General features: G+C 47.4%; 2 protein-coding genes across 2 annotated transcripts; one reads left to right on the top strand and one right to left on the bottom strand.

Annotated features, from left to right (window-relative positions):
* Positions 1 to 1,946: 1,946 nt before the first annotated feature.
* LOC109760005 (uncharacterized) lies at positions 1,947 to 13,126 on the bottom strand. Its single transcript, XM_020318842.1, has 6 exons — positions 12,289 to 13,126; positions 11,939 to 12,213; positions 11,391 to 11,863; positions 10,811 to 10,828; positions 7,647 to 7,653; positions 1,947 to 2,033 (listed from the first exon to the last, which is right to left on the bottom strand). The coding sequence occupies exons 1-6, from the start codon at positions 13,124 to 13,126 to the stop codon at positions 1,947 to 1,949; spliced, it is 1,698 nt and encodes a 565-aa protein (XP_020174431.1).
* LOC120969909 (uncharacterized) lies at positions 2,726 to 4,031 on the top strand. Its single transcript, XM_040397220.3, has 2 exons — positions 2,726 to 2,776; positions 3,244 to 4,031. The coding sequence occupies exons 1-2, from the start codon at positions 2,768 to 2,770 to the stop codon at positions 3,793 to 3,795; spliced, it is 561 nt and encodes a 186-aa protein (XP_040253154.2). The 5' UTR covers positions 2,726 to 2,767; the 3' UTR covers positions 3,796 to 4,031.
* Positions 13,127 to 13,433: the final 307 nt, after the last annotated feature.

The following is a 13,433-nucleotide window of genomic DNA, read 5'->3' as shown; positions in this document are numbered from 1 at the left end:
CCCCCATTTATCCTAACGAAATTTCAGTGCACTCTAAAATAATGCACATGCCTTTATATTTGCAAAATGGGTGACAATTTTTTATTTTGCACTCCATCGACACGAAATTTGGTGCCAATGTCGCCGCGGTCCACCTGAACACTGTTTCAGAGCACCCCCGGCTGCCGGATCACTGCCATATGACATTACACACCGTCGAGGAATCGTTCCTCCTCTCGAAGTACCTCGCCTCTAGTCATAGAGCTTATACTGACTGCCCCCGGCTGCATCCATCATGCATCGACCAACTGCAGTCAACTAGTCGTCCTGTAGCCACATCTAGCCATTCGCCCAAGCTCATCCACCATCGTGCCGCCCCTGCTAAGCTACATCCACTTTCTCTGGCCTCACTACCTGAATGGTGCTCCTTCCCGGCCAAAGACGACTCCGCCGCCTGCGAGGTCTCTAACGAGTTGTCTAATTGTATGATTGCTTTGGATTTGTGCAAATTAGTTGTGTATTTTTGTTTACAGCCATGTAGATGATATTGGAATTCGACTCTATTCATGTAAATGACCTCGATTAATATGATAACCTCGATGAGCTTGACGGTAGTGGAGTTCATTGATTCTTCGTCATCCTCACATGACTTGGATATTGAATTTCTCGAAGATGAAGATGAAGTTGACGATGAGGAAGAGAATATGTTCAATTTCTTGATCTAAAAAGTTTTTGAATTGTGTTGTGTTCAAAATTAAAACTTTAATTATGTTGATGCAAAATAGAAAACGATATGCAGTTTATATGCACATACTCCCTCCGTCCGAAAAAGTTTGTCCCTCAAATGGATGTAGGGACAAGCTTTTTCGGACGGAGGGAGTACATATAAGTAAAGGAAGAGAGTAAATTACAAAATCACAATTTTAAGTAATCTAAGTTTTCATTCTTGCTCTACAACATTTAAAAAGTTATAAGGACTTTGAAAACGAGTTTTAAAGCGACACTTGATTTGCAAAAAGAAAGCACAACAGCATAGGGCAACGATTGGACAAAATTGGGAGGGTGTTTCCGTGATGTCCTTGTGGGTGTGCGCCATTTGACTAAAAAGTTTCCCAAAGTCATCTCAAAATGCCGGCTCAGTCTCTTCCATAGATGCTAATAAGGATAGGGTATGTGTTTGTGTGTTTATTGGGGTAAGTGTGTGTGCGTGTATGCGAGATACGCAAACTTATAGGACCCCGATAACGCCCAAACGTTGGGGATTTGATCATTGACAAATCGAACATTTTCAATGAAAATTTTAATAACGAGAGGATGCCAAATTTAGTTAGCAAGCATGGCAAATTCGTGCTCAATCTATTTTTTTGCCAGAAAATTGCCGAGCATGTCAACTAAACCCGCCATCCCCGTGTCACTAAAATTACCACGAGATGTTCGATTTTCCATGGTCAAATTCTGAACATTTGTGATTTACCATTTCTGATCTTATAACATAGCAAATAACGAACATTACACGCACCAACAAACGAACCTCCTAGCATGGTTTTCACTTTCAGTGAGATTTCGGTGAAATTCACTGAATTTTAGTATTTTCAGTAGACACTTAAATATTTACGTTTCGGCACAACAATTCCAATATTAAAAAAATCAAATTTTTTATTGAATTCAAGTGAATATTTGGGTCATTTGGCTGAAATGGAAACTGAAATTCACTGAATTTCTGTGATTTCGGTTGGTGCTGAAATTTTTCTGAATCTGAAATTGAAAACCATGCTCTCTAGTCAATTGTCACCTGAGCTTGGAACAAGAAAATCACCTAGCAACGGGTGCAGAGTGTTGCATCTCAGAAAACTGCAGCTACAAAAGTAAGCGCATAGATCAGGCTAAAGTTTTGTTCGTGATCTTCATTTAGCCATCTAGAGAAGGAATGTTTCAAATTCCAAAAAGACCATCAGCGGGCAACGTACTCAGGTAGCACGGCCAGCCGGAGCGTGATGACCTCGCCAGCGCTTGTATCCCTCCAGCGCGTCCTCCGCGCGCTGCCTCACCTGCTCCTCGGGAGTATTTAACCAAAAACTACCACATTTCACGGACATGTGACAGAAAACTACCACTTTACGTTTTTGTGCGGAAAACTACCAAATTTGTCCTAAACCGTGGCAAAACACTACCAACTCGTGTAAGCGCTCGCTTCGCCCGCGCTAACCCCGAATCTGACCGGTTGGGCCCGCGAATCAGTTGCCACGCTGGCAACGGACGGCCGCCGCGCGTTGACGGCCGTTAACGGCCCGTCCGCTGTCGGAACGGCGGCTGTCGGTGGTCCAATAAGTGAGAGCGAGCTCAGCCACTCGCTCAGTCTCTTCCTCCTCGCTCGCTCTCACTCGTCCTCATCCTCTCCCTCTCCCTGGTGCTGTTAGCTAGGTCAGCCTATCGCCGTCGCCGCCGCGGCCATTGCTGCCGGTAGAAGTTGAGGATGCCATCCTGGAATGACGAGGAGAGCTCGGACGAGGACATCAACATGGTTTCAATGGATCCTCAGCTCTTTGTAAGTGCATAATGGTGGAACAGAGTTAGGGTTAGGGTTAGTTCATCCAAATTGGAGATTCCAATTTGCTTTAGGTTTGATTCGAAGTTTCGTTTGCAGGAAACCCCTGACAGTGTGGTGGAACCAACTTTTTGTGGTTCTTACACTGAATCTGAGCCGACGTGCATGATGCATCATCAGAGGCCGAAGAAGATGGTGGATTTTGAAGGTGCTTTGACTGGGAGGCGATTCCTGGGTTGTCCTATGCAGCAGGTATTTAATCTGGAACGCTAACTTGTTTTGCTGGTGGAGATGTGTGATGTGTTTTGCTGCTGGAGATGTGTGGTGCAGCATGTGGTGCAGAGATGTGTGATGTGCAGAGATGTGTGCTGTAGTTTACAACTGAAACTTGAAAGTGCCATACATATGCAGAGATCTTTAGTGTACTGTGAACTGAATGTATTAGTTAGGTGTTTTCTGAATATAGCTGTTAACTGAAAAAGAACAGAGTTAAATGAATTTATATCTACTGCTAAATATAGCTGTTAACTGAATTTATCTCTGATGCTAAGTCAGGTGATGTGTGCTTACTGTGAAAGAATTATGTTTGCATAATTCAGAGAGCATATTGATGTAAACAAAGGGTTTCAGTTAAATGAAATGACTTTATAACTTTAGTTATCTGTACTAAGATTGTTACTAGTGCTTTGTGCTTAATTGTAAAATAATTGCTTCTGTAGGATGTAGGTGTGAACTGTGGGGTTGTGGAGTGGGTGGATGGTCCTTGGCCAGAGATTCTACAAAGGTGCCTAACCAGGATTTGGGACATGTACCATGAGCAGAACTTGGGAAGGGTGAATGACAAACAAGCCCATGAGAAAGAGGTGGCCAAGCTACAGAAGGAAATTGATTTCCTGTCAAACAACTACAGCCAGTTGGTGGAAGATGTATCCAAGCTATTTGACTATCAAGATGGCAAGATGTCTCATGACATGGGCTATACCAGTCAGGCAATCAATGAACTAAATGAGAAGAAGAAACAACTTGAGGATCAGGCAAAGATTGAGTTAAGTATGGAGAAGATGAAGCTTGCCAAGGAGCAAAGGTGCATTCTTCAAAGCCAAGCAGATATCATTCAGAACATGAGGAAGGCCATGAAGGAAGTGGAGGGGGAGAGGGACCTACTAAGGCAAGAGAAGAAGAAGCTGGAGTATCTGATTGCTGATCTGCTCAAGGCTGGGCATGCCAGCAAAGATAAACTGGAGAGGATCAAGGCAATTATGAATGAGTGAAGTGGTTGGTGTGTGGGTTAAGTAATTAGTAGGCCTATATATATAGCTGGCCTTGGAATGTCATGCATGATAGGTACTTAGGTGTATATTTTGGGAAAGTTTCATGTGCTTTTAGAATGGTATGAGGGAGGGAGGTACTGTTATGGTTTAAGAACTAGTTGGTTTTATCTATGATGTAATGACTATTATGTTAAGACCTACTATGCTAAGTGAGTACTGTAGGGGAACGCGGCAGAAAACAAAAAAATTCCGACCTACGCACCAGCCCAGGACCACTATGGAGACTGCATACAAGGTTTGATCTTTTTCGTTACCGACTCGTAGCGCAGCGGGAAGTAGAGTCGATGACGATCGGTGGTGCAGATCCCCGCAGCTAGGATTTACAATGTCCCAACCGCGAGGATGTATACCCTCATCTGCTCCTCAGACAGCCCTCCGGGAGGCGGTCGAACAGCCCCCCGGACGGTGTCGCGGACAGCCCTTCGGGAGGACCTTCGAAACTCGAACGGTCACTCGGACAGCCCTTCGGGAGGACCTTCGAAACTCGGACGGTCACATGGACAGCCCTTCGGGAGGCACTCACGAACTAAGACCGAAACTACGATCTCTCTACAGAGTTGCACACATACGGTGTCATCTATCCGGCAGGGCTTCGCCGTCCAGAACTAGTTCCTACCGGAACCCAGACAGCCTTTCGGCTCTACGAAACTATTTCGCGGGGAGGGAGAGAGAAGCCAGATCATTGCATGGCACTTGTATGTGAGAAGGGATGATCCTATAGGCAGCCCCCTCCACCCCTATTTATAGGCCAAGCCCAAGGGTGGCTTCTCCAAGAAGCCAATGGGGGAAATACCAAAAAGGCCCTCAAGGTGGCTTCTCCAAGAAGCCAAGCAAAAAAGCACTTTCACTATTCATGACGACATTTTTCAGCGTCCGTTCGAACTGAAAATATTTATGTGGGCTCAGAACATTTCCAGTACCCACTAAAATAATTTTCAACGCGTTCCGAAACAATTTCGGTTTAGTGATTTTCATCTGCGAAAAGCAAACAAGAATGCGTTTTCACTATTCATGAAGACAATTTTTCGCGTCCACTAAATCCGAAAATATTTCTGTGGGTCTTAGAATAATTCCAGTACCCACTAAAATGATTTTGGATTCGTTCTGAAACAATTTCAGATTAGTGAATTTCATCTGCGAAAAACAGCCAAAGCGGTACCAGCAGCTCCGAAACATTTTCGGTTTTTATTTCTGAAAATTCCAAAAAGTTTCCAGAATGATTCTCGCACCCTCCAAGAATTATCAGGCATGTGCCGAAACCATTTTGACTTAATGGCATACCCCGAAAAAACTTTTTTGGTTTCACCGAAACTCATCCGGTGACCTCTCTCTGCGGTACGATTCCGCTGTCCGAAACTTTTCGGTGTCCGAAACTTTTTCGGTGATTTTCTCTCAGACTCCCTGTCTAGTATTCAGCAGATAGATGACCCTTAAGCATGTGACCCTATAGGTTCGGTGAAGTATAGACATGACCTGGAACCCCTTCCGATCAATGATCAACATCGGAGTCGTGGACACCCATATTGACCCCTATACCCACACGAATGAATATTCGAGTGAACCTCCAGTTGCAGTGAGCTATTCCTGTTGCTTCGCGATATATCACAAACACCCGAGGTGAGATTTATTGCATGCCCATGGACGAACAATTTGTCCACCATGCAAGTTACCTCGTTACCGGTTTTGTTCTCTTTTCTCGTTTCCGTGTTCCGGCATCCCAGTGATCAAATCACACTGTGTCTGGCCAGACGATGATGGATACCGTAATACCGAGAGGGCCCGAGAATATCTCTCCATCGTCGGAGGAGCAAATCCCAATCTTGAGCTATCAAGTTACTTGACACACTTTTCCATGAACCCGTAAGCCGCCGTAATAGCCACCCATTTACGGATGACGTTTAACAAACCCCAAAGTTCATGAAGCAAGCATGAAGAAACTCGATACTCTCATGGTCTAAGGAATCATGCAAACGTTAACCATCTCTGTGTTATGTACCATTAACTTGTGACGAATGAATCTCTTAGCATAACATCATGCCGGGTCGATTCAACACAAATGTTCTCTTAACATTGTGCCCTCAAGGTTGCTGACATAGACATGCCCATGATCAGGAAAACATAACCATCATGCAACACTTGAGCTAGTCTTAGAGGCCAGACTAGGAATACATTTTACCGTTTATTATTCCACACGTGCATATGAGTCTTCCTCCGAGCCTCGTGGTTATTGCAGACTCGAGAACCATAGCAGTTATAGCATGGAACATAAACATAATTATGAACTCGGAGATAAATAATATCATTTATTATTGCCTCTAGGGCATATCTCCTACAAGTACTCATGCTAAGTTAAGTAAGTAAGAATGTTTTATCTATGATGAGGCTGTTTTACTCTGCATATATCATGTGTGGATAACTGACAGTAGTGACATAGTTGGAAGTAGCAAGTAACATATATAGCAATTAGCTTAGATAGTCTGACAAATAACTTAACATATGTAGTAAGTAGCAAGTAGCAAGTAACATATATAGATAGTCTGACATAGATAGATAGTACTGCCATTCATAGTCTGACATGGATAGGAACTAGTAGTAGATAGTGCCTGACATAAATATAAATAGCAACTAGTAGTAGATAGTGCCTGACGAAACTGAACCTAGGAACTTACTGAACTTACGAAAGTTCAGGACTGACGAAACTGAACATTAGTGCACTGAAGTAACTGAAGGCAGCACTTCACTCCTCCTTCTTCAGCTTCTGCAGGCGCTGGGAGTGGCGCACCGCAATCACGGCCGCCCTCTTCTTCTTGGCCGGCACCGGCTCTAGCACATCTTCCTCGCCGCCATCTTGTTCTTGCTTCACGACGACGCCGTCTGGGAGATCGGCGACCTCCGGCAGCGCATCCACGTGGATTGGGAGGTTCCTATCCCCCTCCACGGCGTCGAGGACGGGAGCCAGCAGCTGCACTCCAGGCTCGTCGTCGGAGAGGACGACGACCTCATCCACCTCGTCGTCAGAGTCGTCAGAGGGCTCGTCCTCATCATCGTCACTGGACTCGCCGTCAGAGTCGTCAGAGGGCCCAAGGACCCATGGATTGCGCCTCTCCCAGTAGGCGTTGTTGATCGGGGCTGGGACAGCGAGGACGGCGTCGGTGACGTGGTCCGCGGCGGCCGGCACCATGGTGGATGAGCGGTACATCCACCATCGGGCGCGCTGCCTGGGGTCGGGGGAGAGCTGCACCTCGCGCATCGCCCACAGCAGAATGGTCGGCGGCGGGATGGTGCGACCGGCAGGGAAGGCACGCTGCTTTTCAGCAGCTGTCATCACCTTCACGAGGCCGTGGGCGTGGTTCCTCAGCATCGCCAGACTGGGGAACCAGCGCGCGATCTCCCTGTATTGCGCGCGCATCTCCTGGTTGTTGCCGGCGAGAGCTTCGATGGCCAGCTGCCAGTCCATGGCGACGGCGGTGGGGGTGGTTGTCGGCGGCGATTTCGACAGGAGAGAGGGGGAAGTGGAGTGGGCGGTGCGAGCGGCGAGTGGGCAAAGAGAGTGGTGGGTGGACACGTATTAAAGCCGTAGAATCTGAAACGTCTGGTGTTACTCAACGCTGCCGGCTAACAACATATAATAAGTTTGGCCGATGCTAGTCAAACAAATCACAAGCACTAGCCCATTGGTATTGAACGCATGGTTACAACCAACTGGTCCTGGGTTCGAGCCCCAGGCCAGACTTTTTTTGTGCAGATTTTTTTCTTTCTAAAATGAATTTGGCAGTAAATGGCAATGTAACTTCTGAACTGTTTAAATGGCAATGTAAAACAAATAAAACAAGTTAAAACAATTTCAAAATGCACCTAAACCATACATTCAACATTGTCCACAAGTTCACATGTCTGAATTTAAGCAGGCTAGTAGCACAACACACATTTAGTAGCAGAACACAAACTTAGTACCATACACTCAAACTAAGTAGCAGAACACAAACTTAGACACAGAGTTCAATAGTTTCCACTAGCATTGAAATAGGATGCAAACTTGCTAGGAGGTTTCCTCTTCCTCTTGCCTGCCAATATCCCTGGTTCTCCAGTGGATGTTCTTGGTGCATTGAATGTTCTTGTTGATGTTGATCCTCTTGGAGCTCTTGTTGATGCTGATCCTGTTGCAGGTGCTGGTGAAGACCTGGCTGCTCCTGCTGAAACTGTTGATGTTGAACCTCTCTTATTTGCTGCTGTTTTTCTGTTCCTCGTTGCTTTAGGAGGTGGAGCAGATGATGCTGGCATCTGTGAAGTTTGCTGTTGAGGTGGTGGTTGTGGAGGTGGATGTGTAGCACTAGAGGAACCCCTAAAAATTTCTCTATTCTCCTGCATGAAAAAATTAAATTAGTTAGTAAATAGACCAGAACTAAAATAATTAAACAAAGAATGCATCATTTTTGAATGACCTGATGTAAGTTCTTTCTCATCTCAAGACTAGGTTTTAGAGCTTTCCCACAGTTTGTATATCTGTGGCCTTGTAGACCACAATTGTTGCATGTAATTGTTCCCATCCTGCTTGTGTCCTTTGGTGCAGGCACCTCAAACTGGCCCTTTCTCCTAGCTGTCTATTTCTTGCCTGCTTTTTCTTTGAACACTGGGGGCTCAATATCCTAAGTATGGGTGTCAGGCCAGAATTCAGGACCAGGGACAGGGTACACTATGTCTTTGTATGCTTCAATATATAGTGGTTTTTTGAAAAAATCATGCACATAGTCCTCTGGGTGCATGTGAAGTTTGCTCATTGCTGCTATTGCATGACTGCATGTCACACCTGTCATGTCCCACCTCCTGCAGTCACATGATTTAGTAGCTATGTTCACACAATACTGATTTTCAGCACTAGACACTTGCCAGATGTCAGGACCAGCCCTATGTGCCTCACAAAATTTGGCATATTTCTTATTCTCCTCTAGTTTCTCTGAATAGTTGGGTGTGATCATCCACCTGCTGTTCTCTGTTTTTCCCTAGTCTTCTGCCTTTTGATCATCTGCTTAGTCCTAATTCCTTCAAACATAGTCCTAATTGGTTTGGCCCTAACATCAAGGATCATTTTGTTGAAAACCTCACTAAGGTTGTTCACAACAAGATCAGTTTTGCAATTGTAATCCATTGCAGACCTACACCAAGTCTCCTTTGGAAATTTTTTAAGCCACTTCCAGGCATCCTCACACTCTGCTTTAAGCTCTGCCATTGCTAATTCATGGCCATGTTTGGTGAATGAGTAGCTAGCCTGATCTACTAGCTTCTTTAGTTCTGCTCCTCTGAAACCAGCTGACTGAAAATTTGCATATATGTGCCTGAGGCAGTATCTCTAAGGGGAATCAGGGAACACCTCATTTATAGCCTTAAGAAGACCCTGATTGTAAATTAATAACCATGGTCATGAACAAAAAGAAATAAAGCTACTAATAACAATATATATCTGAACTACTGGCTAAGATAGGGTGCATACCTTTTGCCTGTCAGAAATAATGGTGTAGGTTCCAAATTTGCTACCACTTCCAATGCAACATCTTAGCTGGGTTAGGAACCATGTCCAACTCTCTGAATCTTCCTTATCAACCACACCAAAGGCTATGGGGTAGATGTTGTTGTTGCCATCTCTTCCTGTGGCTGCAAGAATTTGTTGTCCAGTAGTTAGCTTGATGAAGCAACCATCAAGCCCTGCATCCATACCCAAATTAGCTACCATAAATTTACAACAAGATATTTTGAACAAAATGCAGTTATAGATTTACCTATAAAGGGCCTGCAACCATTAAGAAATCCTTGCTTTGATGCATGCAAGCAGTAGAACATGTACTTAAATCTAGGAGTTGGGGCAGGGTTTTCTGGGTCCTCAAATGTTGTAACTACACACCTGCTACCAGGGTTTGTGTCAAGAACTGCTTGTAGGTAGTCCCTCAGTCTATAGTACTGCTCCTTCTGGTCACCTTGTACAACCTTAATAGCCTTCCTCCTAGCCCTATAGGCCACACTCTTTGATACATCAACTGAAAAATTGACTTTGCTGTTTTTAATAAGTAAATCCACAGGTGCTCTAGGATCTCCTCTAAGAGAAGGCTCAATTGCTTTGGAAAGCCACTTAGTAGTAACCTTTGTGTTCTCTGCAGATGCTGGACAAGTGTGCTCCATGTTACACTTCTTAATGCAAAATGTTCTTTCATGAGCTATCCTGGAGGCACACATGTAAAATTCACATCCATGCTCTCTCTGTGAACACCAAACAATAATTCTTGTTGGAGTGTTCCTGTGGTAGTGAAAAGACCTCAAAGTCCTTATATGAAAATCTCTTAATGCTTCTCTGAACTGGTAAACACTATCAAAACACAAGCTCTTGCACAAGAGTAAATGTGAATTGGGAATTGAGGGGTCAAAATATAGCCTTTCCTTCATCTTTTTCTTACTACTCTTTGTCTTTGGCTTCTTCATGAGGTATGGTAGTTCAACTTCATCTTCTTCTTCCTCATCACTTATGCCTGCATCACCAGCAAAACAAAACTCATCTGCTTCAGGAAACCAATCTTCAAAACATTTTATCTCTACCTCATTGTGACATCTGCTAGTTGGACCAGGATTCTTCACATGTTTCACAATAGCAGTAGTTTGCAATGTTGTATCCTCTTCAGAGGCACACTCTATTTTCATTTGTTGAACAGCTTCAGCACTCCCATCTGAATGAACTGAATGCTCAGAAAAAAATTCAGACACTTCAGTGTCTCCTTCAAAGTGGTCCAAATCTGCCTCTCTTTGAATCCTGCTCCTCTCAAGCTGAGCCTTTCTATCATCTTTATGCACAACCATTTTCACACAGCAGCTCTCTTGAGTGTTCATGTAATTCTCATTAGCCTGTGTACTAATTCCAGGTTCAACATCTCTCACAACCCTTATGTTCACAACCTTGACATGATGAAAATACTCCAACATTTCATGAACACTAGCTTCATTACCTAAATACTTTACTCTTTCAGATCCAATTCCCTCCTCCTTCACATAGTACATGTAATCACTCTCCCCATAACCTTCACTAGCAATGAGTGATTGTAGAGTAAGCAAAGAAATATCTGACTCAACTATACCCCTTTTCACAGGGTTTCTTCCTTCTAAATGAAACCATATATCCCACTTCTGGTCAGCCAAACTGCACAAATAAGTGCTCATGAATTGAATTGAAATTGACTGAGCTACAACTGCAATACAGTTTACTACACATGTCCAACTAACATAAACAAACACATCTTACTAATCTGCCAGATTGAAGCAGCTAACCAAAGGCCCAGCAGATGATACTTGCATACCTGCAACCCATTGGCGATGACTGGGAGAGCGGTGCCTCCGGCTGCTGCGAGCCAGCCTGCGTTGAGAAACTGGTGCTCCCCAACCAATTATCGACTGGGCCGCTGGCCATCGGTGGGGGCGCGGGCGAGGCAGCAGCGTCCAAACTTGTGACAGGAGCTGCTGCAGCGCTGCCGTCTTGGCGCCTGGCCAGGAGCTGCTGCAGCGCTGCCGTCTTGGCGCTCTCCAGCTCCGCCTCCACCGCGGCGAGCTCGGCCTTCGCCTTCACCAGCTCAGTCTCCGCGGCACGCTTCCCCGCGGTGAGCTCGGCCTTGGCCTGCACCAACTCTGCCTCCGCGGCGGCGAGCTCGGACTTCGTCTTCACCACCTCCTCCCAAGCCGCAGCGCGCTCGGCCTTCGTCTTGGCCGCCTCCGCCCGAGCCGCAGCGAGCTCGGCTTTCGTCTTCACCAACTCCGCGTCCACCGCTCGATTTGCCGCGGCGAGCTCGGCTTTGGTCTTCTCCAGCTCTGCTCCCGCCGCGGCGAGATCGGACCCAGCCTTCTCCCGCTCCGCGTCCGCCGCCCGCTTTGCCGTGGCGAGCTCCTTCTTCGCCCCCTCCAGCAGCTCCCGCAGGGCCGTGGCGTCGCGCTCCCTAGCCACCAGCTTCTCCTCCAGCTCGATCACGTAGTTCGCGGCCTGAACACAAACAGTATGGTCGATTGGACTCCGGACCGGACAAGCACCTGTCGATGGAACAATTTCTTGCAATACCTGCCGAATCGCTGCGTCGTCGGTAGGCTCGTTCGCGGCGAACGCGCGCTCCAGCGCCTGCCCGACGCCACACGGCAGCAACCCCCGTGCAGCCTCCCTGTCCGTGGTGTGTCCGTCGTGCCTGTTGGGCACACTGGACAGCACTGAAAGAGGCAGAACCTCTTCCCTGCCGTTGGCTTCCTCCCAGGTCCTCTTCCTCGCCGACGCCGACGCTTGCGCGGCCACCTTCTCCGCCGGCATTGTCTTCATCATGTCATACAACACCAAGTCAGCAACTTGAGGCTCGATGAAACAGGGGAATCAGAGGGTTTTCGATGTTCAGACTTCAGAAGTTCAGATACCTTTGGAACAGTGAGTTGAAGAAGGCGGCGGCGGCGGCGGCGGGGATGCTGTGGTTATCACGGCGGCACAGACGGCGGGGTTGCTGTTGCAGAGACGACGGCGCCGCCCTGAGCACCTAGCAGGGAGCAGGTTCCTGAGATCAACAGCGGCGCCACCATAAGCACTTATCAGCTTCACCGCCGATTCGTTTTCCTCAGCGGTGAGCCTCAGGTTTCTGAAGGAGCTCTTGGGCGGCTCGCCCCACTCCACGGCGCAATGCCACGGCTCCGGCGCCGACAGGAAGAAGAAGTCGTGTCTCCAGCGTCGGATGGATTTGCAACCCCGGTTCGGCAACCCCGTGAAGCCCAAGCTGGAGCTGCCCCGCTTGGATTGGAAAAAGTACCACCCTTTCTCGTGCTTTTGATCCATGATGGACAGGTGGAAGAAGCGCAGGAACACCGCGAGCGAGGGAGGGACGTCGGTGGACTCGCAGAGCACGAGGAAGCCCGCCATGAAGCGCCACCCGTTGGGCGTGACCTGCGCCGGCGCGATGCCGAAGTGGGCGAGGACCGCACGGAAGAAGCCGCGCAGCGGCACGCGCATCCCGGCCTCCAGCGCCCGTGCGTACACGCAGATGGCCCCCGGCGGCGGCGTCGAGTTCGCGCGCAGGTCGCCGGCGGGGCGCGCGGTGAACTCCTTCGGCACGCCGTACTGCTCGCAGAGCGCGTCGATCTCCTCCTGGGTGCGCAGGAGCGAGTCGAAGCCCTCGGCGCCCGTGGCCCTCGTTTCCTTGGCAGCGTGGCCGGCGACGAGTTCCACTGCAGTGACGGCTTCGTGCTCCGGGTTGACGGAGGAGGAGGAAGGCATGGTGCGCGTCGGTGCTCTCGCCAGCCGGCGGCGTCGCCTCCTTTCCTGCCCCTGCCCTGTTCTGCAGACTGGAGACTGAACTGCAATGACCCCTTTTGGACTCTCGTTTGACCTCTTTGGGCTTTGTTGGTTGGTCAGCTGTTTTGTTTTTCCTACTCTCTTTTTAGCATGGCCCATGGGTTCATATCTTTTAGTTGAAGTTAAAATTCCCAAGGACTGTAGAAGAATCCTAATTTCGATCCTCAACAAAAAAAGAATCCTAGTTTTGAAGAATTGAACCCTTATGTTTAGGAGTAGCTGTAGCTTA

The sequence above is a fragment of the Aegilops tauschii genome, chromosome 7, assembly GCF_002575655.3.
Source record: "Aegilops tauschii subsp. strangulata cultivar AL8/78 chromosome 7, Aet v6.0, whole genome shotgun sequence".
In the NCBI taxonomy this organism is placed as follows: domain Eukaryota; kingdom Viridiplantae; phylum Streptophyta; class Magnoliopsida; order Poales; family Poaceae; genus Aegilops; species Aegilops tauschii.
This window is presented reverse-complemented; position numbering and strand designations above follow the sequence as displayed.